This window comes from Sceloporus undulatus, chromosome 2, assembly GCF_019175285.1.
Source record: "Sceloporus undulatus isolate JIND9_A2432 ecotype Alabama chromosome 2, SceUnd_v1.1, whole genome shotgun sequence".
Classification (NCBI taxonomy): Eukaryota; Metazoa; Chordata; class Lepidosauria; order Squamata; family Phrynosomatidae; genus Sceloporus; species Sceloporus undulatus.
Window position 1 is genome coordinate 291,204,397 of NC_056523.1, and position 25,536 is coordinate 291,229,932.

Consider the following 25,536-nt stretch of genomic DNA (forward strand, 5'->3'; position numbering starts at 1 on the left):
CTTGTCCAAAGTCAGCTAGTGGGCTTCCATGGCCAAGGAAGGACTTAAACTCCGATCACCAGAGTTATAATGCAGCAGGGAGGCAGGGAGAGGAGTATCCTTGCCTACCTGCTTCCATGTTACTCGGTGGAGCCGAGAGGCTACTCTTCAGTAGCGGCAGTAACATGGTGCCTTACCTGGGCAGCGGGGAGGCAGACAAGTGGAGGAGTCTGCACATCTGCCTACCTCTTCGCTACCCAGTTGAGATGCCAGACTACTCTCCACTGGTCACAGTAGGCTGGAGGCTTGGCTGGGCTGTGCAGAGGCAGGCCTGGACTCTTCCCACTACCCCTGCTGCCACTTTTGATAACCTCTGATGAGCTGAGTGACCCAAAGAGATGAACATTAGTGGCAGTTGTGACAAAAACATGGTAGACTTGGCCTGCCACCCCTGCTGATAACCCATCGCTTTGGTAGGCTGCAGCATCCCAAAGAGACATACATTGGCAGAGGCAGAAATGTGGAGGACTTGGTGCTTCTTAACACTCCCCTCCATTTTGTGGAAGGGGGTGTTAAAGATCTGCACTAGGTGTCCAATATGCCAGATACATCACTGCTAGTGTGGCATTAATATAGTGCTATCATGCCTAAATTTTGCCAATTTTTGAAAAGTGTAGTGATGATGAGATGATTTAGGATTGATTCACAAAAATAACAGTGGAATTGGTCTGGATTACAGCTGGCTTCTCCTTGAAGCCAGCAATTTCATGCAATACTATAATGCAGTTACTCAGAAATTGATCCTCCATCTGTCCTGCTATCAGCAATCCACAGTTCAGAAGGCTACAAAGGTCATTTTGCTGCTTGAACTGAAGAACATGTTGGTGCCGCCTTCTCAGCCCATGTACCAAAATTAACTAGACTAGCTCTTGAAGCTTACCTAAACGCCAGCAGTGGGACAGTTTTCTTCACCAATCCTGATGAAGACAGGACCTTGTTAGAGGGATCCAGAACAGATTGAAGGTCAAATATAACTGTGTTTCAAGAGAAGAGAATGACCAGAGGGCTCATAGGAACATCTGGGAGCTTTCCCTGCTATCATTCAACGTGTGCTGCCTTAAGCTATTGAGTCATTGTGCTTAATGTGAGGGCTGGTTGAGTAGTGGCACCAGACATATATAGAACTGGATTTTAAGTTCCTTGAGCTCCAGCAGCAGAGAGATGGATTCTACTTATGAATGAATGAAGAAATAAATGAAAAGATTGTATGTACAGCGCTGTGTAAATTTACAGTGCTTTATAAATAAAGGATAATAATAATAATAATAATAATAATAATAATCTGAGCTCCTCGATTTGGGCTTGTGAATCATCTCTGAGCTATGTCTACATTTTATGTTAGCATGATTCACCCAACTATCAGTGCCAACTCGTTTTCTTTCTTATCTCCCTCTTACATATTTGTGGACCTGCCATCAATGCAAAAATAATTACAATCAACTTGTTCAAGCAGGATCCCACTGCATGGTCTCTTTGCCATATTTAGATTATGTGTTATAAGTATTTATTGTTGGCATTGTTTTAGGTTACAGGAAAAACATGAAAGGACCAGGTTTCACATAGCACTGAATGGGTGGCACAGTCATGTTCTATGCTTCATGGACACCTCCTGGGCTTCAGAGAAAAAAAAACCTCCTGGGGTCCTGTCACACTAGCCAATTTTGCACTGTGGTCTATTCCGTACTGCAGAAATAATGCAGTTTGACGGCACTTTAACTGTCAAGGCTCAATGCTATCTAATTCAGGGATTTGTAATTTCATGAGATATGTAGCTTTCTCAGTCAGAGAGCTCTGGTGCCTCAACAGATTACAAATCCCAGAATTTCATAGGATAGATCCATGGCAATTAAAAACATATCAAACTGCATTATTTCTTCAGTGCAGAAATTCTTTGTAGAAATTGGCCAGTCTGGCTGGAGCTTCTGGAAGTGGAAGTCCAAAACACCTGGAGGACCAAAGTTTGGGAATCATTACTGTGAAATATAAGCTACAGCACCTGATATTCATTGCAGTCCCCCATCCAAGTACTAACCAGGGCTGACCCTGTTTAGTTTCCAAGATCTGACAGTATCTGGTGCTTTGAGTGCATTCAGTTGCAGGGAGGAGGGAATATCACCAAATGAATAGCAGTATCAGACACACAGCTTTTCTAAAACGTTAAAAAACAAAAACAAACCACAAGCCTTGACCTCTTCAGTGCTGCTTGTGGAGGGCAAAACCAGTAACCATGCAGAAATAGACCTTGATTGGCCCCAGATTTTACTGGTTACAGATTACATATGCTTTGCATGGAATAGGGCTTGGTAAACTGCCAGCTGGCTGCTTTTCTTGCTTACTGGGATTGACAGGATTGTCAGAGCCCTACATGGCTTGTACCAATCACAGGGACCCTTCCTATCACTCAAAGTGATGGGAAGACTTGGACAGATCCTAAATAGTCAAGTCCTTTGCCTCCACACTCCAATATCCCTTGTTTTCCCATACTTGAACCATCATAGGGAGTAGAGTTCCACATTGCCAGTTCTCTTCAAAATGGATCTGACCCAGTGCCTCCAGCACTTGACTGGTATGAAAAGGTAAAGCAGAGACAACATTATTCACATATCCATTTGCTGTGGCAAAGGCAAAACCCCACTCTTGTCAAGCTCAGACACTCAGCTAATGGGTAAAATTTCTTCCGTCCTTCTTATATTTGGGAATCAACAGCCAAGGTATATTCATACCATCAGAAGGTTATAGAAAGCATGGGTGCTGTGGGCTGTGAAATCATCAGCAGCCAAGAGATCAAAGCTAAGAGAGAGGCTTCCTTAAATGGGCCTCATCTTCAGGAGCCAACCACCACTTCTCCTTGCCAAATGAGCAGACAACACTGCAGTTTTGGCTGAACTGTGGGGTGCAGGTAAGGATTTTTTTTGCTTCATCCTCCACTCCTTGTGAAGGGGCAGAGATCTGGAGCTGTCCTTGCATTTTAGAAAAGCAGCATGTGTCTGATACTGCTGTTTGTTTGGTGATATCCCCTCCTCCCTACAAATGAATGTACGCAAGGGGGCAGATCCTGTCAGATCTTAGAAACTAAGCAGGGTCAGTCCTGGTTAGTACTTGGATGGAGGACTGCCAGTGAATATCAGGTACTGTAGGCTATATTTCAGAGCATTGATCCCCAAACTTTGGTCCTCCAGGTGTTTTGGACTTTCACTCCCAGAAGCCCCAGCCAGCTTGTCCAACAGTCAGGAATTTTGGGAGCTGAAGTCCAAACAATTGCAAGACCAAAGTTTGGGAATCACTATTTCAAAGGAAGGAACTGGCAAAACTGCCTCTGAGCATCCCTTGTGTAAGAAAATCCTATGAAATTCATTGCTCTCCCTTAACTTGACCGTTCCGGCTGACTTGAACTCCCTATCCATTCCTCATCCTCTTAGTGGAAGAGTACTTGACAACATTCTAGTTTTGAAGTTGCTATATCTGCTTTTTTATCATGTCCCTATTGTAAATTCTCACAAAGGAAGTTCTTAAATGCACTTTCATGGTGTTTGTGGCACCATTTTTTAATTAAAAAAACCCTTACAGTTGAAGGCTGATTACAAAGAAGAGTTCTCGGAGGTCAATTTCATCTATGATTCCCATCCTTACAACCTCAGGGATTTCCTTGCCTATCTGTTTGGCAGTAACTATGATTGTGAAAAACACAAATTTCCTATAAGACTGACAGTGAACAACACTTTAATTATAAGCACATCTGCATGACATTTATTTTAGGGCCTGGAAACAGACTACAAAGAAGGGATATGTGAGCAGGTTTTGGCTTCTTCTGGTCTTCTACCAACCCACATGGATCACAAGAGCACCTGTGGGATTACCTTGAGATAGTGGGGAGGGGGATTTGGATTACCACTCCAATCCTTAAGCAAACGTGAGAGATTCTGGAAGTGGCCGTCCAAATAAGTAGTTTCCCCAAACTCTGGATATATCCCATATGGGGAGGAAGAAGGAGTTATACATTAAATAAATATAAATAACAGAATAAATTGATTCTGAACTGTGCGCAGAGGAGCCCAAGGGAAAGAGACCTGTCCTTTTCAGCAGTACTCCCTGTCCTTCTGTCAGTGTGCAGTTCCTGGGAGGTTAAACAGCATATATAACAAATATGTTAACAGTTTGTTACCAAAGTGGATTAAAACACTGGGCTGAATATTATTATTGAATTGAATTTTATTTACGGCACCTGGCCAACTCAGAATATTATTATTAATCCTGAATAGAGTAGATTGTTCAATCAATGGGATTTACCTGTGTGTTGACTCCCCCAGTCAGCAGTTGATTCAGTAGGTCTACTCTAAATGGTACTAACTAACAAGATTCAAGCACCAGTTCACTCCATGCATCTGAATAAGCAGACCATGGCTGCACTTGTACTGCAGCATTAATGCAGTTTGGCATTATGTTAACTGTCATGTCTCCATCCTATGAAATCCTGGGGTTTATAGTTTGTTGTGGCACACAGCTGTCTGACAGAGAAGGCTAAATATCTCACAAAACTACAGATCCCATAATTCCACAGCATTGAGCCATGGCAGTTAAAGTGGTGTCAAACTGCATTATTTCTGCAGTGCAGATGTAGCCAGTCTATGAAAGCTTATGCTATAACTTCTTTTGCACAGTTAGTATTAAAGATGTTACAAGATCCCTTTGCATACCATATTCCAGGCTAACATGGCTATGTCTCTGAATTTTGCCCAGCAAGAGTCAGGTCATTGTCTTGGATCCTTACACAAGTCAACTTAGGGAGGGTTATAGAAGGAAAACTGCTTGTTTCCACCCGCCACACTGCTGCAGTCCAAAATTCTTCCTTGGAGGGATGATGACAGGGGTGTCCTGAACTATGTGTGATGCAGCATGGCTGGGAACTGCTGGGTGGAAGAGAGAATGGAAAACAGTCCTGTGAACACCATTAAGGAAGTGATTGAGAAGCCAAAAGCACAGAGAGATCCGACACTGGAGTCTATCCGATCAGCCTAAAACCCCTACTGAGCTGTTGCCAGCAGGATAGAAATGCACAGGGAGTTAGGTTTACTCCCACCTACCCACTCCACTTCCTCACTAAATCCAGTATTCTGTGTCAGCTACCTAGTTATGTATACTGAAGAATGGCTGTATTTACACTGCACAATTAATGCAGTTCTGCACCACTTTAGCTGCCATGGCTCCATGCATTGGAATCCTGGGATTTGTAATTTTATGAAGTATTTGGTCTTCTCTGTCACAGTGTTCTGGTGCCATAACAAACTACAAATCCCAAGATGCCATAGGATAGAGCCATGACAGTTGAGTGATGTCAAACTACATTCTTTTAAACTGTCTTCTGCTGCTGGTTTCCCATGGAATACACTGGTGGAGCAGATCATAGAATCATAGAGTTGGAAGAGACCACAAGGGCCATCCAGTCCAACCCCCTGCCATGCAGGAATCTCAATCAAAGCATCCCTGACAGATCATTCTTCTCTCTCTCCTTTAGTGATGAAAAGTTGTTCAAATACTCAATATTTTAATATCTGTCAATGGGGGTTGTTTAAAATAAGCAAACCCCTGAAAATGAAGTTAGAACTAATACCTTGTGGGGGGTGTGGGACTGCATGACGTAGTCTTCCTGTTGTCTTTCCTGCAGCATGAGCCTTTGAAGTTCCTTCAAAGGTTTGTTTGCTGACCTCAGAACTGTTTGTTTTTCTGTAGGGCAAATAACATCAGAAAGTATCATCTGTTGGGCACGCCATCAAAGTCTGTGTCTGCACTTAAAAAGAGGATTTTCTTTTTCAGATATAGGCTGCAATTAGCCATTTTACTGGCAAAAGGCTATAATCACAAATGAGAACCAAATGGATACTATGTAACCATGCTTATTTTGAGTCTAGTGTTGTATGAATTCTTCTTTCCTTCTATTTCCCAGTCAGCATTGTTAGAGACCTTGCAAGGATTTTAATCTCATAGCCAGGGAGAGGATTAGGATTTTCTCTACAATCTTTAATTAGGACTATTTATAACTAATTGATTTCAGAATTAGGTACTTTTGTTACGTTGAGTCATGATAGAGATTTTTGACCTGCTACGTTTATATAGAAAGACTTTAGCTGGATCCACACTAGCAAAAAAAAAATCCATAACCACCTCACTTCCTGTGCTGTTGGAACACATGATATACAACCATTTTCACAGTGAAAGCAGTTACAGTACTTTAGGCTTTAATGCAATTTAAATTTACTGTATATACTCAACTATAAGTCAACCTTATGCATAAGTCGAGGGCAGGTTTGGGGGCCAAAATTATGGATTTTGCCATAACCAGTGGCTAAGTTGAGGGTAAGACTTAGGAGCATGTAACAAAGCAACTAAGCAAAGGCAAACACTATTGAAGAACTTACAAAATTCCAGCAGACATAACTGTATGAGTTCACACTAAAGACTGAATGGATGAGAGAGTAGAGAGAGGTCAGTGCTCCCAGGACAGATTACACTCTTGCCTTTCACTAGGGGACAGTTCCTTTTTTTATAAGAGTTAAAGTACAGTACTTACATTGACCCGTGGATAAGTTGACTCAGGTTTTTTGGGTCCATTTTTTGACTATGTTGTTTTGTTATTTTCCCCCCTCCCCCCCCAGCGATTTTTGGAGAACACCAGTATTGTTGCTTGTTACAATGAACTGATTCAGATAGAACACAGTGAAGTACGATCACAGTTCAAACTACGGTATGTGGAAAAATTTCATCTCCTTGATGGTAGTACCAGATTTATAATAGTGTCTTGGGTAATTGGCTTCATGGATCAGGCATAATTTCACTCTATTACCTATGTGTTGACCTAAGTCTAATATGCTTTTCAGAGATTTTAAACTGAAATTTTATATCTGTTATTGCCCAAATAAGCCTAATTCCACGATTCAGAGAGTGTGAGTAAATGATTAGCTGTCTTGTAGGAGTCAGAGTCATGTGAAGGCTTTCCACGGGGAATCAACTGTTTCTCTCCCGCAGTTTTTGCTTCTACTACAATGCCTCATTCATACTGTAATGTCCAATTCATTCTTCTGTTGGCACTCTAGTTTTTCCTGATCAGAATATTTCTCACCTCGATGAAACATTTTGTATTGAATAATCATTCTGGGGATCTCAGCAAAAGTATATTCTCAAATTAAGACTTGCCATTTTAACAAGAATGGGGGAATTGAGGAGGGAAGACTTACAGGGGAGTATTATTTAACCTGTACTTTATTTGCTAATCCTTCTCCTAAGCATTTTTCTATCAAGCAATCTTATATCTGATTGTGGTGAGGGGAAAATTTTAAATAGCCAGAAGAAACATTTCTAGGGGGAAATGATGCTGTATCTATACTGTAGTAATAACATTGTTTGACACTACTTTAACTACCATGGCTCCATCCTACATAATCATGGGATTTGTAGTTTTGTGAGACACCAGCACTCTTCGGCAGAGATGGCGAAAGACCTTGTAAAACTACAGATCTTAGGATTCTAGAGGATAGAACTACAAACTTAAAATGGTGTCAAACTGCATTATTTTTTACAATGTAGATGTACCCTTAAAGGCAGAATAAATATAAATGTCTAGTTTTTGTTTACTTTCACCTTGTGAGTACATCTTACAAACTTCTCTCTCCATAAATATTGATCCAGCCACGAGAAAAACTAATATGATCATATTAATTAACGAACTGTATACAGTGACTTTCCACAATCTGATGTCCCCTCCCAGAAGGATTGTGCTACATCTACCATCATTCCTCATTGCTGGTCAGCTCCTTTGACTGGCACACAATCAGTGAAGGCTAATAGAGACACGCAGTTTTCCTCTGGAGGGACACTGCAGCAGTCAAACTGCGCTGCATCCCTCTGGACAAAAAAGAACCCAGAAAAAACGGGTTCTTCTTGGCACACGGGGACGTCGTCATCAGTGCACCATTGGTGTACTGTGGTGTGTCCATGACAGTAGCACAGCACCCGGAGATGCAAACACAGCGCCATGCTTGCATCATGCACGTGCGCCCATATGGATGATGCCGTGTAAAAATGGCACTGTCCATATGTTCTAGGGTTCTGAAGCGTGCAGATGCTGTGCACTCTGGAACTCTAGAATTGGTCCCAGGCAGCCACAAAGTGGTGGTCTGTACTAGGCCATAAGAAAACATTGTGGGCCATTGAATTACATAGGACCCATGTTTTTCACTCATCTTCCTCAGATGTAGGTAGCTGTTTCCATTTAAATAGAATTTGGCAGTTTATTTTGGAGTTCTATAAACTCCATGTAGCATTATATCAGACATGCATTAAATCAATAACTTTTTAGAAGAAACATGTTTTTATAGCAAGTGTTCCATGTTTCCTTGTGTGTGTGTGTGTGTGTGATATTCACGCCTTCATGTTACCCTTTCCTGTATTTACAGAAGTTAATACTGTATATTCATTTGCTAATTGCAGGGCTTGTAATTCGGTATTCACAGCACTAGAACACTGTCATGAAGCCATAGAAATAACTAGCGAAGACCATATAATTCAGGTATGGCTATAACATTAACAGTTTATTCTTATCTGTTAATAATGGTGTATTCATATCTATTAATGAAAATAAACCACCATTTGGTTTATGAGGTCTATGTGAGCAGAGTTTTGGTAGGTTCTTGCACTTTTTAATTTTTTGTCAATGAGGGCAATGAAATGTGTATACTGGCTGCTGAATCCACATGAGTTGCATGCATTTTAAAGTTGAAGCTTACCATACCTTAGTTGTTCATGTTTTTTCATTGCCCTGCAGTATGTTAACCCAGCCTTTGAACGGATGATGGGCTACCAGAAGGGAGAACTAATAGGAAAGGAGCTGACTGAGCTTCCAAAAAGTGACAAAAACCGTGCAGACCTGCTTGACACAATCAACACATGCATCAAAAGAGGAAAAGTAGGTGACAAGATAAAATCCACCTGCAGCCTTGAATTATTCTGCTCTGTTTCTGTTAATGTTCAAAATCATTCCTTTCAGTTTACTCTCTCGACCCCCCCCCCGTTTCCCACTGCAAAAATGGAGGCTCGTGCATATTCCAGCCTCATAGGATGGAATGGGGCTTGTGTGTGTGTGTGAGGGCGCACCCCATTAAAAATAGCGGAGGTTGCTCCTCTGCGGATTTTCATGGTTGCGGATCTGAGATCTGTGAGTTAGGAGGGGCGACTGTATATAACAAATAAAGAACAGAACTCCTTGTAACTTTAACTTTGTTGGAAAATACAGGTCACTATGTCTTCGATTCCTTTGGGGAAAGATAGATGTTTATAGTTATGCTCTCTTACCCTAGGGTGCTTCTAGAGAGATTTGTCCCAGGAAAATGTGGTCCCCAAGATGTTGTTGGACTCCAGCTCTTATCAGCTTCAGATAGAATAGTCAGGTCAGGTGTGCTGGAACTTGCAGTTCAGCAACATATAAAGAACTAAAGTTTCCCCATTCCTGCTCTAAGCCCTGTTTCATGATCCTTAACTTGAGAGTTGCTGTGTTACAAGGATGATAGGCTGACCCTCCCTTTATTACACTCATAAGCATGATATGGCCTCTGTGCAGAAATGCCTCTTTCCTGGACAGTGCAGTCCCTTTGTTTTCACATCTGCTGGATCACCAAAGCCAGAGAGTAGTGCTAACACATCAGTTGGTATCAGTGCTTGCACTAGGCAGTGTCATTTCTTTACTACCTCCAAAGTCAGACTTGGTAGGCACCCATTTGTCAGTCAGTCCATCTGTGCACCTAATTGAGCTCCCCATATTTTCAGCTCTTTCACATTACACAAATACAATGCTGTGATTCCTCTTTAACACCCATAGTAGCATCATATGAAAATCCTGGGATTGCTGTTTAGGGAGGGCCATTTAGAATTCTCAGCCAGAGAGAGCTAGTTCTTCCATAACTATAAATGACAAAGGTTCCACACAATGCAACCATAGTAGTTAAAGTGGGATCATAGTGCTATAACTGTGTGCTATCAAAAGGCCTTTTGGTAAGGTAAGGATGGCAATCACATCCCTAGGATAAATCTTGTACCGTAGTTTTAGTACTACAGGTGGAATTATTCCATGCATGACAATTCTTTTGTGCAGATTATCTCTCTATCAGGGCCATGAAGGGGAAGAGAGATCTAAGTGGTCAGTTTCACAATTCTGAAAGATGAACAGTGAAGAGTCCCATTTCCAGAAATGAAATATACCCATGATTCCACCACATTAAATGTCTCTACTGTCACAAAATGCATTATTTTAAAAAAGGAAATTCCTGAATATTGCTTTCACTTGACTTATTCAGGAGTGGCAAGGAGTTTATTATGCACGAAGAAAATCAGGAGATAGTATTCAGCAGCATGTAAAAATAACACCCGTCACTGGCCAAGGAGGGTAAGTGTATTAACTGAAAAATGAACTGTATTTTAATAAGTTTCTCTGTTATACACGCATCTATAAATACATAGAATCTGGTTCTGCATTGATATACTTATGCAGTTGGGTATATGCATATGTATTGTTCTCAAACACCTTTTTGGTATTCATTTGAATTTGGAAGAATCATCATTAATTCCTTGAATGCTTTTAAAGTGCTATTGAATTGAATATAAGTGAACACTTCTTGGTATTCAGTGCAATTTGATTTATCTCAGGGGCTATACAGACCACCCCTTTCCTGGCTGGATCGAGGCCGTGACAACCACCCCGATCCGGCCTCTGGAGGGCACCCTCCAAAGGGTGCCATAGCCACAACATGTGGCTGTATGGCACCTCTTCGGCACTGCATAATCTGGATGCAGCGCACTATGATGCTGCACGCCATCTGGAACAGCGTGCAGCATCATGATACCCTGGGGGCAGTGTCAGGGCATCAAGACGCTAAACCCTGACTCCAACCACAGGCTGGCCTTTCTGGCCAGTCTGTATAGAGCCTCAGTTTGCAGATAGCATTTCATGGCTCTTTAGACTAGAGAAAAATTATGAAAAGGAAAATCAACAACAGTGGTGTATTTTTAGTACTACTGTACTCACATAGGATTCCACTGGCAATTATGAAATTCAAAGTTAGATATAGCTTGATGCAGAATGCTCTTCAGTTAATTCTTATAAACAGCTAATAATAATTACAGGATTTGTAATAAACTGCTTAAAACTTTTTTTGCTTTATAAATGACTGGCAATATATTAATTTAACTATCAATACTTGTATATTTCTAATATTATATAATATATTATAATTATATTATATTTATGTAAGTTATATTATATATATATATATATATATATATATATATATATATATATATATATTATAGTTATATGTCACATAACATATTGGAGGGATGTGGTGGCTTAGTGGCTAAGACGCCAGTTCTGATGATCTGAAGATCAGAAGGTTGGAAGTTTGAGGCCTGAGTGCTGCATGATGGGATGAGCTCCTGCCATTAGTCACAGCTTCTGCCAACCTAGCAGTTCAAAAGCATGCAAATGCAAGTAGATAAATAGGTACCGCTTTGGTGGGAAGGTAACAACGTTCAGTGCATGCTGGTCACTGCCCCCTACAATCAGTTGTGACTAGGCATTCATGTCAAGGGACTACCTTTACCTTTAGTTATATAATTATAGTATGTAATAAGGCAGATTATTTTTTTTTTATATTGGTAGGAAAATCCGACATTTTGTGTCAATCAAGAAACTGTGCTGTACCAATGATAGCAACAGACAGGTATGCTGTTCCCCTTGTAATACATAACCTGCTTGTCACCCTTGTATTAGCAACTGGTTTTCTTAACATTGTTTGAGTATTACATAATGGTTAAGGTTTTACTGCAGAAGTCCAGTTCTCGCTGCAGTCACATTAGTAAAAAAAAAAAGAAGAAGAAAGGAAAAAGGCAACATACTTCTTTCAGAGCAGCCGTCACTGCACCTCTTCTCATTCACAAGATGGGGGCTGCCCCTGTCATTGTGCTCTCTTCCCAACTCTCCCTTATCCCTGCTTCACTGCCTTATGCCCTATCCAGCATGCCTTTCAGTTGTTGTTTTTAAATTTTAACACCACCACCACCCCACTTTTATTTCACACACTTCCAGAACTCTGTTATTCTGAGATTCTGAGATTTTTTTTTTTGAAAAAAAAAATAGAGGTTGAAAAAAGCCTCAAGGAATTAGGCTGCTTGGGAATAGCAAGGGGGACAGGGGAGAAGGGGACATGTGCACCACATGACAACTAACCATGCAACTGTCCCAGCAGCGACATTTTGCACTTGGGGCTTGTGCAGCTGAGAGGTCATTGATGGATTATCCCATCAATAAAAACGGATGTGTTGGGGACAGAGCAGCTATGGGTTGGAGGCTTTGTGGTGTAATAAGTATGTCATGAAATAAGCCAAAGCTGCTTTTTCCCCTGGTGTAATTGTGGTTTAAAAGCCATGTGTAGTAATCTCCTTAAAATATGTTACATCAAGCTGTCTTTAAAAGTTCAACTGTCAAGAAGTAACTTAATGAATCAAGTTAAGGTGATAGACAAGTATTTCAAAGATGGATTTTAATTCAATGTCTGCCATTTTTATTTTACTTCCCAAAACTTTGTTTTGAAGGGGACATTTCACAAGGAAAAGGGATGTTCACGCTATTCTATGCTGGGACAGCTTTTGCTGGTTTGCTCTTTGAAATGACACAGGACACATTCTCTAGCAAAAATCGAAAAGTAGCCCCATCTTTATCCATACAGAGAACTAACTGTATCAGTGGTTCATGGTCTGAGTGGGAAGGAAGACATCTTACTTTCTACTTTGAGCACCCTATCTGCTCAGACCATAAGACCCCTCTGCTAAATCGTTTACAGCTGCTACTAGAGGTGTAAGGATATGCACAATTAATGCAATATAATAAATTTGTGTATATGTTAAGATGGAGGCAGGTAAGCAGATTTTCAGCATGCAGGATCTACGTTGTTATCACTAATCTACCAAAGTCCACCAACCAAAGCTGATTGAAAAATAGTAGCTCAAGATGGCAGGCATATAATTGCAAAATGAGGTGAAAGCAAGAAATTTTATTTCCGTTTAGGAACTGTGGTAGTGAAGCTTGGCTATTGTTGAATTGAAAGACCTTGCTGATCTATCATAAATCACTTAAGAGAGCAACCAAAAATTCCAGTCTCCTTTCTGTTTTGTTCTACATTAAGGTCTAGGATGTTTATGTGTCTGTTTTCCTTTTCTTTTTGTCGTATAACACCAGATATACAGGACCCATCATGATGAAAAGTGTGCAGGAGACCAGTTTCAGTCAGGTTGGAAAATACATTTTCTTCACTTTCCTTATTTGACATCATTTGATCATGCAGTAGTAGTCCAGCTCTCAGACTGGAGAATGGCTGATATAATGGCAACCATATGAGGGTGGCCAAGAAGCCCACATATTTAGCAGTGGTTTCTTGTTCTGCAAAGTCTGAAAGCTTTGAAACTAAAGAGTGGCAAGCTATAACCAGCTTCCATTGAGAAGACTTTATCAATGGTCCCCAGAAGATATGAAGACTTACCATTATGTTAGGCTTTTCATTCCCATTTTTTTCTGCATCATTTGAGCAGACCAACAAAGAGAGGAGACTTCATGGCAAGCAACTGGGGGAGTATGATGCTGAAGATCAAATCCAGTCGAATGAACACGATAGAACTTTGAGTCCCATTGAGAGAAAGGCACAATATAAATCAAATACATGCATACATATGTACACACATACTTAATTCCTGCTAGTGACATGCATGCTAAAAAAGTACATTTGCATATTGAACATTTTTGGTTGTTGTGAAGAATTCTCTCACACAACCAAAGGTCCTGCAGAACTTATCTTCCTCCTGCAGGGTTCACACTTCATGGCCATTTAGTGGCCAGGCATCTGGCTACGTGCCTGTTGCCAAATGCAGAACAAGAAAGTCATCCCTGGGACCTTTTAGTGTCTTCCAGAGATCCTGAAGGATGATGTCAACATAGCTAGACATATCTCCAATATGATCCACTCTCCACCATTCAGGGGGTTCAGGAAGAAGGTGAGTCCTGTGGTGGTGTAGGAAGGGAAACATCATATTGATGTGGATGAAACTATATGATAGTTCTCTTGATGTTGGTTCACAACCATTGTGCTGTACAAGTCAAGGAATACATTTCTCTTTCTCCAAAAGAAGAAAATTAATAATTATTAAAGCTACGGGAGATACATCTTTGCACCTGTCCATTGTATTAGCTTCAAGATGGCTAAAGCCAGAGCTTGGGAAAGTTATTTTTTGGGACAATAGCTCCTTCAGTCCCCCAGCCAGCATGGTCACTGAGAATCCATTTGGCCCATATGCTATATCCAGTTCTGGAAAAGTTACTTTTTGGAATACAATTCCCAGAATACCCCAACCAATATGACCACTGTGGTAAGGTGATTGAAGATCATGAAGTGTTTTAATCAATCTGTAAATGTAAAAAATCCATTTAAAATTCGTACTCTTTACAAAGGGACAAATGTAGCTATGAAAATATATACTGACCACTTTTAAAACACCTTCTTGTAATATTTATAGAATCTCACTCCTTCAGATGCAAGAACAGGAGGAAAGAATCCAGTGATGTCAAATCAATAACTTCTCGAAGCAGTGATGGTAAGAAAACCAATTGTGGCTATTTTTCTTACTATTAAAGTCATAAGTGATTGGCATATTTTGACAAATGGGGATCTGCCTTAAAATGAGCAGTAGGAGCAATGTTTTATAATGTTGAATTGAGTGAGGGGTATTTGAATTATCTTTCAGGGTTTATTTCATTCACCTTTCAAATACCTTGACTGTTGAGAGTAGCAAGAAGAGGAATCGGAATAATTTAACAATGGAATTATTTTGAGTAGAAGCAAACAATTTTATATTCCCCTGTAAGCATAAGATTATAACTTGTTATGTGGGCTCATTAATCTAAAACCATAAGATGTGATAGGGTACATTTTTATTTGGCTTTGTTTAACAAGCCAAAATGTTTATTTTGATTGGCAGCCTCAAGTTTACAGAATCGTCAATATTCATCAATGGCAAGAATCCACTCTATGACAATAGAAGCCCCAATCACAAAGGTAAAAGTCCAAAATGTTCTGGTGTAATTTTGTATATGCCAACAGTCATTTACCAGAAAGCAGTACAGCAAGGTTTATCAAGGATATCTTGTCATATCCTGAGATTCTTCACAGGATGTTTCACAGTGTCCCACTAAGATTATGAACATCGGAGTAAAGAGGTTAAAGCCATTTTAATTTTGACTTGTAGCTTTTTATATTCATGAATGCTAGCAAGCATTATTTATTCATTCAGAAGTCCCTAATTGCCTCTAAACATGTACCTTCATTTAGTAGGCAGTCATGTAGCCAAACTTTCCTGTAAACCCATATGAAATTTATTTATTTATTTATGGTATTTATACCCCGCTCTTCAGCCATAAAGGCTATCAGAGTGGCTTACAATTATTATTTTCAATTAGACGGTTCCCTGACCTTAGGCTTACAATCTAAAATAGACCAGAGGTCTTTTTTCAAAAGTAGTTAGTGCTTTATTTTCACGAATCATTCCATTTGTTGTTGTGTGCCTTCAAGTTGTATCTGACAACAACCTTAAAGTGTATACATCATGGGGTTTTCTTGGCACGATGTGTTCAGAGGAGTTTTGTTATTGCCTTCCCATGAGATTGAGGGAGTGTTACTTGCCTAAAGTGAGTCACCCAGTAGGTTTCGTGGCTGAGCTGGGACTCAAACCCTGGTCTCCAAAGTCATATTCCAACGTTCAAACCGCTACACCATGCTGACTATGACCTAAATTCAATTGTTCTTCTAGAGTAGTTATCTATATATCTAGTAATTATCTAATAATTAGGCCCATTGGATCAGTGCAATTGTTGATCTAACACCCAACAGCAGATTCAGTGGATTTTCTCTAGCTGGGATTAACAACTGAAATTTAGGCTGGTAACTGCAGACTTAAACCATTATCAACCAATCTTTGAGTTGATTTGTAAGTGAGACCAATTTTGATCATATAGGAAAATTGGTCTCAGTTGTTTTGAAGGTTAAGGACACATTTGTTTTTGTTTTGTAGTTATTTTGCTATAATTAGAATATGGAATGGTTTAAAAAGTTAGAAAGCTATTTTCTATAATAATAAGTAGCTTCTAGTTAAAATATGGCTAGTATTAATTGCATTTCTATTGAGAAAACTGCTTCTACCAACAGAAGCAGCAGAAGTTTGCTCTCCCCTTCCATTCTACAGATCTGCTCCTTAGGACAATGAATCCCTCTAGAGGCAGCTTTCTTGTGCTTGAAAGTCTGCATGCAGAATAAAAATCCTAGTGTTCCTGCCTCCCACTAGATTTAAGTCTATGATATTCTTATTTCATACATCTTCAAGCAGGCATCTATATTGAAATGTCAATAATATGCAGACATATTTTAATGCAGTCTTTTAAGAAGCAAGACTGCTTTATCCAGTTGACAGCTCTTTTCTATGTTACTTCCTTAATACTATCATGCACATTAAAAAAATGTGATGATTTCAAAGTAGCAATGCCTTTGCTATATCTGACCTTCCTTTTTATTTGTAACCCTGCAGGTCATTAATATTATCAATTCGGCTCAAGAAAACAGCCCTGTAACTGTAGCAGAGGCCTTGGATAGGGTTTTGGAAATCTTACGGACAACAGAACTTTATTCCCCTCAACTAGGTACCAAAGATGAAGATCCTCACACTAGTGATCTTGTCGGAGGGCTGATGACTGTGAGTAAGAAAACGTAAAATGAACCAATCAGTGTCATACAGTATTCAGTGCTACAGTTGTAATGGTATCTTCCTCCTGATTTTCACAGCATCACTCAGTGGTGGGAGGGGGCTGGAAATGTCACCATCCTTGCATTTAGCAGCTAAACAGACTTCTTTTGATCAGTATAGCACAGTGAGACTGTTGTGTACGAAGCAGTTACAAATCCATAACTTTAGGTTATGAATCCATGACTACAATACAGAATGCCAACCCTCATAAATATTAACACAACCAATACAAAAATTGTAAGCAACAGCATAAATTTTATATTTTGAAAAACAACCTAAAACCACTACAGGGGGGATATAATTGCTTCCAAGATCGAAAAATTCCCTAAAAACATCATCCAAAAATCTGGGAAAATAAAAAGGTCTTTATCTGGTGCCAGAAATATCCCAACACATGCTGCAAGTGATCTCAGAGGAGATCATTCTATAAGGAGGATGTTGATGCCAGACAGTATGACAAACACATGCAACATTCACAAATGATGATTACTGTGTTTGCATTCCTAAATATGGGAAATAGTGATATGTCCTAAATATCATGCTGAAAATCTATACTTCATTGCATTTTATTTTAGCTTTTTATTATTTTATTTTATCATTCCTGGCTGGACACACTTCAGTAGGGTTAAATGGAGAAATATCATACTATTCTCTGTGTATAAGCAAGAACTGTAGATATGAACTGTAACTCTCTGAAATTCTGTTCCATCTTATGATATACTTTATAAAAACAACTTAAAGAATACACAGTGCACAGTCATAAGAACATCTTGAACTTTGTTCTGGGTCTTCAAAGCAGATTTATTGTGGAGAAAATACAAAAAAAAACCAAAACCAAGTATATTTTTTTCAAAGATGTACAACAGAACAGTTAGTAAAGTAATAAGTTTTAAGAAGATAGAGTGGCATGTAATACATCATCATTTTATTCATAAGTACTTCCAAAGTTTTCATATTACATCCATGGATTCAACCATCCACAGCTTGAAAATATGTATCCCTCCCCATCTGAAAAACAAACCTTGATTTTGCCATTATATATTAGGGGCACTGTTTTACCACCTCATTGTATATAATGAGACTTAATATGGTAGCATCCCTATATTGTGTTATCCATGGGGGTCTTGGATATCAAGGACCCACTATATGTCCTGCCTGTCCTTCAACAAACTCAATCTGGAGTATATGGCTCTTCCACTTCCAACTTTATCATTTCAACAACACTGACTAAGAGGGAGTAACTAGCCAAAGGTCACTCAGTGAGTTTCATGATTTAGTGAGGACTTGATTGTGGACTCTCCAAGTACCATGTTGACACTCCAGCCATGAAAGTAATCATATCATCTTCTTAAACTGACATATAACTTTCTGAAGACACCAGTTTTCAATTCTAGCAGCCATGCAAAGTGTGTGAGAAGTACTGTAGCTGCTTTCTCACTTGGTGGAAAATATGGCATCATCTTTATCTTAATGCTAGTGTTAGGAATCAACCCTTGGAAAATATTTGATAGTTTGTATGATTCACAGTAAAGCAATGGGGAGGGGCCAGAGGATTGGGCAAAGGAGATACAGTCAGCTTCTCCTTCCCACCAGTGGCTGTGGCAAGGACTTGTGACAGGGGCCCTTCCTATGATGGCCACAGCATCACTTACTGGTGTGAAGGAATTGAAATATCATCCTCCTTGTACCCCAGACAGAAGTTGCACAGACTTCCTTTGCCTGATGTGGCAACTGGCTCTTAGGGTAGGCATTTATGTAGCTTAAAGTGAGAGTATATCATCTTACTGAGTTACAAATCTGTAACTCTAGATTAAAAATCCATAACAATACCGAAAACCATCTAATATTTATATAAACAAGCACTTGCACACTTTAGTATATATATTTATGTGATTTATATTGCATGGTATATAAACTCAGTACTACTTTATCCTTAACCTTTTGCTTCTTTAACTGCAATATCAGTTGAGAGTGTACTTTTCTGTGTTTTATCCTTGAGATTTGAAATGCTGCATTGTACAGCTTGTGTTTTACTTTATTTCAGGATGGCTTGAGAAGGTTGTCAGGAAATGAATATGTATTTTCTAAAAGTAAGTTCACATGTCAAACTCTTGTATGCTCTCCCCCCTCCCTCAAATTAGTTGGTAGTACTGTGGAACAGTTTAAGCTTACTCAAAATCAAAGATACAAAGAATGACTCAAATGCCTGTTCTGTGGCCTAGATCCAGTTGCTACTCCTATGTAGAGCACATCAATTCAGTTAATGATATCTTGGTATGTCAAAACTTATCTACAATCAGTTTCAGTTTCAGTGCATTTACTTTAGCTGGAATTAAATTTGTTCTTGCCTTTAAAAATAAACTATCCTTTGAACCTCCTACATGAAAAGGGTCAGTTCTCTTACAGCAGTTTATTATTATTCACAATTTCCTGTTTCCAAAGCTCCTTATTACTTACAGAACAGAGGCTATTAACCCTTTGGGAATACACAGAAAAGCATCTTTGCTGTACCATGAAAAATGGTCCTTTTCACTGACTCACCAGCAACCACAAACAAGACCATTCAAAATTCTGTGTTTAAAGGGCCTGTTCATAAAGATTAGGGTCATTATTACAGTCTTAGCCTGGTATTCTGTTGGTAGGTTGTGGAATAGTCACAGTTCCATCCATGCTTGTGCAGGGATGGGAGCAGACAATTGCCCAGAAGCCATGCATGGGAAGAATCAGTAGCTCAGAGTTGACAGCCTTCTCTTCCCATTGTTGCCACCAATAGCACCCCTTGTCACAGGCATATATCCTGCCATTGTAATCTAGGTGCCAGTGTCCAGTGAAGGAACTGAGCAAGTTCTTGGCCTCAGTTTCTTAGTATGATGATTTTCAAGCAAAAGCTCCAGTCCAGTAAGGGTGATCCATGTATCTACATATTGGTGCTCATCTACATCATGGTGCTTAGAATCCTGCTGAACCAGCTTGCTGCATCATCTGATGGGCTTCTACATCCCTGTTCGCAACTCATTGCCCATGACTAGACACAAGAATTGCCAGCTGAGGAAAATACAAGATGAGATATGTTTTCTTTTTCATACGTAGCTTAGTTATGATATCAGGACATTCTAAAATCTACACTAGGAGGATGTGTGGGCCAAAGTAAATGTGCTGTCAGTGATAAATTGCACATAAAGCTGCCTTGATCACAGAGAAAGAAGGAGTAGCAGAAAAGGAACATGAGCGAGGAGCGTAGAACCCTGTGCCAGTTTACATCTTGTCTCCCTGCAGCTGCACTTTCCAGCTGCCTACCCCACCCCAGCTAAACACATTTTAGGCTTGTACAAGGGAGAAATGAGCCTGGCATAAAAATTGCAGGTAGGTGACCCAGTGCAGGAGAAAATGTACTGGACTCCTTACCTGCATGCTTTTTTTAAAATATACAAACTATCTACAAGATTGAGACAATTCCATGTTTAAAGAAGGGCATGAAAATTTCCAAATGCTGGCTTAAACACATGGAATTGCCTAGTTTAGGATGAAAGCTGCATCCACACTGCAGAAATAATCCAGACTGACACCACTTTAACTACCTTGGCTCAGTGCTTTTGTTAGATATTTATTCTTCCCTGTTAGGGAGCTCTTGTGCCACAACAAACTGCAATTCCCAGAATTCTATAGCATTGAGCCATGGCAGTTAAAGTGGTGTCAAACTGGGATGCAACCTAAAACTTAATCGCCAAGATCCATAACTGCATCGGCATAGGCAGAAACAGTGACAGAAATGGCACGGCAGTGACAGAGAAAGTGACAGCGAGCATAGCAATAATGGCCAGGAGGGCAGTAAAATTCATCTTCATTGTGAGATAAGGCTGCCCTTCTGGCTGTGATCTGCTCAGGAAAAGATGCCCATCACAAAATAGTGTCTTGCGCCATTATTCCTTGCCACTATGTTGGCATTAGTAATCAACAGAAATCTAGCCAGGGTCTACTGAGGGTTCTTTAGAACTGATGCAAAGGCCAAACTTGTCTCTTTGTCATTTGGACAGATACAAACCAGAGCCATGGTCACCTTTCAGTGCCAGTTACCATCAATGACATCCCACCCTGCATTGCACGCTTGCTGGAGAACGAGGAGAGCTGGGACTTCAACATTTTTGAATTGGAAGCTATTACAAATAAAAGGCAAGCCTTCTTTTTGTGTATATTAGAAGACTGGACAGAAGTAGAAATTGAAAGCCGTTGCTAAAAAAGCTGAGACAGGAATGAAGCCTTTGTAATCAACTGTCCCTGGCAGTAGATATGACTGTTGACACAGACAGTCTTGAGTAACTTGTGCTTCCTCTCTGTTTCCTGGTTAATATATAAAGTGGGTGTATACTCTGAAAGTGCCAACGTGCTCTTCTTTATCCTACATTAAATGTTTTGCTGCAGAACAAAGATGACAATGCTCCACTGTTTGGATCCATCCTTTTGGATTGTACCTTTTATGCTCCACTTCTCTCTCTTCCTTCAAATTCCATGAAGCCAACTACAGTGGTGCCTCGGGATACGAAATGATTGGGTTACGAAATTTCCGGGATACGAAAAAGTTGGATTGGCAAAAACTGTTTCGGGTTACGAAATATTTTTCGGGTTACGAAATTCATTTCGGCGCGAAATTCAAATGCTGCAAAGTGCAGCTATAGGCTTTCCAGTGCTAACGGGAAAGTGTTTCGGGTTACGAAATTTTCGGGTTACGAAAGGAATGGCGGAACGAATTAATTTTGTAACCCGAGGCACCACTGTATAAGAACTTTAAATTTAATTTTATACTAAAACCATTTTGGCTATTACCATTACCTAGTCAGACAAGCAACATTCAGTACCCAGAGTATACCTGCAACACTACAGTGTTAAAGCAGTATAATACCACTTTAACTGCTGTGGCTCCATCCTATGGAATCCTGGGATTTGTAGTTTTGTGAAGTTCTTAGAATACCTTGCATCTACAGTAGTTCACAGGAATGGAGTAGAACTCTCTAGCAGGGAATACTAAGTATCTCACCAAATTACAAATCTCAGGATTCTGTAGGACGAAGTTCAATATGCCATCCTGAACACACTTGAATGTGAGCCCACCATATCATGCCACTACCAAAATGTTGAAGACAGTCTTCCTTTGATAGGAATGTAGTTCTCTGTTCTTTATAAAGCAGCATGTGTAATTATCATGGTATCATTTGTCTATTTCTAATCAAACACAGGTGGGTGGATTGTAATTGATTTTCTAGTATAGTTTTCTGATTTCCTCTCTGATTCTTTTTCAGGCCACTGGTTTACCTGGGTTTGAAAATTTTTGCCCGCTTTGGTGTCTGTGAGTTTTTAAACTGTTCAGAAGCTATACTACGAGCCTGGTTCCAAGTGATTGAAGCCAACTACCACTCCTCAAATTCCTACCACAACTCCACTCATGCAGCTGATGTCTTACATGCTACGGCATTCTTTCTGGGGAAGGACAGAGTTAAGGTAACATTTCTGCTGGGACTTTGATATCCCTGTTAGTCCATTGTTAGCTCATTAATTCATTTTTGAGTATTTAAAAAGATTTATCAGAAGGAAGAGAGGAAAGATAAGGCAGGAAGATAGATTTTGATTAAGTGCTGGGAAGCATAGTAACAAGTAAAAGACGTATTAGTCATAGAGCAGCATGAAGACAACTAAAACAAATATTTATAGCATTAAATCAGGATTTCTCCAATCTTGTTGTCACTGCATTTATAAAACATTTTGTAAAATTCTCAGTCTGCCAATGACATACTGACCCCAGTAAAAGTCCATTAATGAAGCAGGCAGATTGTAGAATTAAGTATGTTCTCTGAAAGCCCGTTAATGGAAAGAAGTCCCTCACTATACAGTCTTCTACAAATGATGCAATTTTGTGCAATAAGCTTTATAGAGAAATGTCATAATGAGGTGCATTTCCAAGTAATTATTTTGTTGCATTCTCAGTGGATAGAACTGAGTTGCAAGTATGTCACTGTTAAAAACTGATTTTGCATTCCACATAGTTGTGCATGGAATTCACTAAAGCAGTGGTTCTCAAATTGTGTGGTGGGATGCACCCCCTCAGTCATTACTACGTCTTCTCTCACCCATCCCATCACTGCCCCAGTTCTTGTGATGAGATGCTGCTACATTAATATATTCATGTATATTCATGAATATACATGAATGTGCAAATGAATATAGGCACACTGAACGAACAGAATATTTGTATTCATATACTACATTGAGCAGTGGGATGTGATGTCTATACATAGATCCAAAAGGGGTAACAAGGGTAAAAAGTCTGAGAACCACTACACCCAAGGGTCTATTTCCAAGAACAAATAATTATCAAAGAACTGTTGGGAGTATCATCTCCAAGTTCTCTAAAATAGAAATAGGGGTTATACAAATTCATCCACACTTGGCTGTGTGCGTGTGCCCCACTGATGAGTGTTATGTTTTATTTTTGTAAATATAGGTGAGTAAGATTAAACTCTTTCTTACAGGGAAGCCTTGATCATTTAGACGAAGTGGCTGCTTTAATAGCTGCAACAGTCCATGATGTGGATCACCCAGGACGGACCAACTCTTTTCTGTGCAATGCAGGCAGTGAGCTAGCTGTTCTGTATAATGACACTGCCGTATTGGAAAGCCATCACACTGCTCTGGCTTTCCAGCTCACAGCAAAAGAGAACAAGTGCAACATTTTTAAGAATCTCAACAGGTTAGCTTCTACTTTGTTTTGTAAATGTGACACGTGTCTGAATAATTACCTATATGCATGAAATCTGTCTTTCCCAAAATTCATCTGTGTCTGAAATTCTCTAGGCAAGTCACTTAACTATGATTATAAGTATTCACTAGTGTACATCTAAAAAGTGTGGAAATGCCTGAATTTAGACATTGTTAATTTCCAAGAAGAAAGGCAGCAGTTAATAATAAAGATTTTACTCTAATACAAAAACAACGGTATTACAAGTCAACCTAGGCGTACCAGAAACTCAACTGCATTAGACTACAACTTCCAGATTTCTCAGCCAACTATGTGGGGATAGCTGACTGCAGAATTCTGGGAGTTATAGTCCAGTGCATATCGGGGGGCAGGAAATTGGGGACTTCTGTATTGCTGGGTTGCACTTAACTATTACTCTTCAAGTAGATGCCATAGCAGTCACATAAAAAACATAAATATGTTATGGACAGTAGTCATGGGAGAACAACAAAGAGAGAGGATTCTCTGAGTTGCTTTTCCTCTTTCCAGAAATCATTATCGAACTCTTCGCCAGGCAATTATTGACATGGTTTTGGCAACAGAAATGACCAAGCACTTTGAACACGTAAACAAATTTGTGAACAGCATCACTAAACCCATGGCCTCTGAGGAAACCAATATGACTGTAAGTTCCAGAATGCAGTTTGGTTTGTTAGTTGATACCTTTCGTATGCTTTGCTATGGATAGTTTTTAAATATTTGTTTTCATTCTAAAATACCCCAAAACACTATCTGTATTTCATGCTATTAGGAGGAATCAAAAGGCAGAAGGCCATGGCGCCCATGATTTTGGTAAAATATTCTGTTGCTGTTCTTGCTTGTTGTTGTGTACCTTCAAGTCATTTCCAACTTACAGCAACTCTAAGGTGAACCTATCATGGAGTTTTCTTGGCAAGATTTTTTCAGAGGTTTCCCATTGCTTTCCTCCGATGTTGAGAGTACATGACTTGCCCAAAGTCACTGAGTGGGTTTCATGGCCGAGCAGTAATTGAACCCTAGTCTCCTGAGTCAAAGTCCAACACTCAAACCACTACACCACACTGTCTCTTCCCATCTTTTCAGTCTGTTGCAGTTTTTATATCTTTAAATGCTGTTATCTTCACATTATGTACATTCCTCTGAGTTTGTATACTGCTTTAGAAATTTTACAAAAATGGAGAGAGATGGGAAGAAATCTCTTAAATCAGAAACTGGCAGTGTGCAGGGCCACCAGATGCACACCACTCCCAGGACCTCTTTTGCTGCCATTGCCTCCATCTACCTCCAACACCCCTCCACTGAAGCTTCTGTCCCCCCCCCCCCCCCCCCCCCCCCCCTTAAACTTTTCCCCCCCCCCCCCCCCACTACCATCAAAATGTTATTTTATACCCCCTCTTGGAGGCTTCAAGAAATGTTTATCAGATGTGAAGGACTAGGCTCTCAGAGCCTCAACCCCCTGCACCCTCTGTTAAACAAAATAGAAGTACTGTACACTAAAAGCTACTTTTTATTATTTTTTTCAAGGCTAGCATGGTCCACGGAGGACCCTGGAGATTAAAATTTGGTCACTGGATCATCCAAAACTATCTCTTGAATAAATAAAAATCATGGAAATTATGAGTCACTGTATTTCAAAACCTTCCTAATGGTATAAGAGTATATAACATAGTCTCTCGCATGGGTTCATCCAGCCAGCTATGGTTTCCTGCAACTGGCACTGTTTATCTGACGTATGTTAACTGGAAAAGCCAAGGATTGAAGCTAGCTGTGCATGTGCTGTATGCATGATCTATGAGCTTTTCTCCCCACTGGTAACTACATATATAACCACATTGTCCATAGAATCTTGC

General features: G+C 39.8%; 1 protein-coding gene across 1 annotated transcript in view; it reads left to right on the top strand.

The window, feature by feature from the left end:
* Window positions 1-25,536, top strand: part of PDE8B (phosphodiesterase 8B) — a 43,153-nt gene that overhangs the window by 10,949 nt on the left and 6,668 nt on the right. Inside the window, exons 5-18 of the mRNA XM_042449680.1 lie at window positions 6,690-6,778; window positions 8,521-8,599; window positions 8,855-8,995; window positions 10,380-10,468; window positions 11,741-11,801; window positions 13,316-13,367; window positions 14,644-14,721; window positions 15,106-15,182; window positions 16,705-16,869; window positions 18,965-19,010; window positions 20,955-21,090; window positions 22,215-22,413; window positions 23,442-23,659; window positions 24,197-24,332. Coding sequence (XP_042305614.1) covers window positions 6,690-6,778; window positions 8,521-8,599; window positions 8,855-8,995; window positions 10,380-10,468; window positions 11,741-11,801; window positions 13,316-13,367; window positions 14,644-14,721; window positions 15,106-15,182; window positions 16,705-16,869; window positions 18,965-19,010; window positions 20,955-21,090; window positions 22,215-22,413; window positions 23,442-23,659; window positions 24,197-24,332 — 1,566 coding nt within the window. The remainder of the gene's footprint in view (window positions 1-6,689; window positions 6,779-8,520; window positions 8,600-8,854; window positions 8,996-10,379; window positions 10,469-11,740; window positions 11,802-13,315; window positions 13,368-14,643; window positions 14,722-15,105; window positions 15,183-16,704; window positions 16,870-18,964; window positions 19,011-20,954; window positions 21,091-22,214; window positions 22,414-23,441; window positions 23,660-24,196; window positions 24,333-25,536) is intronic.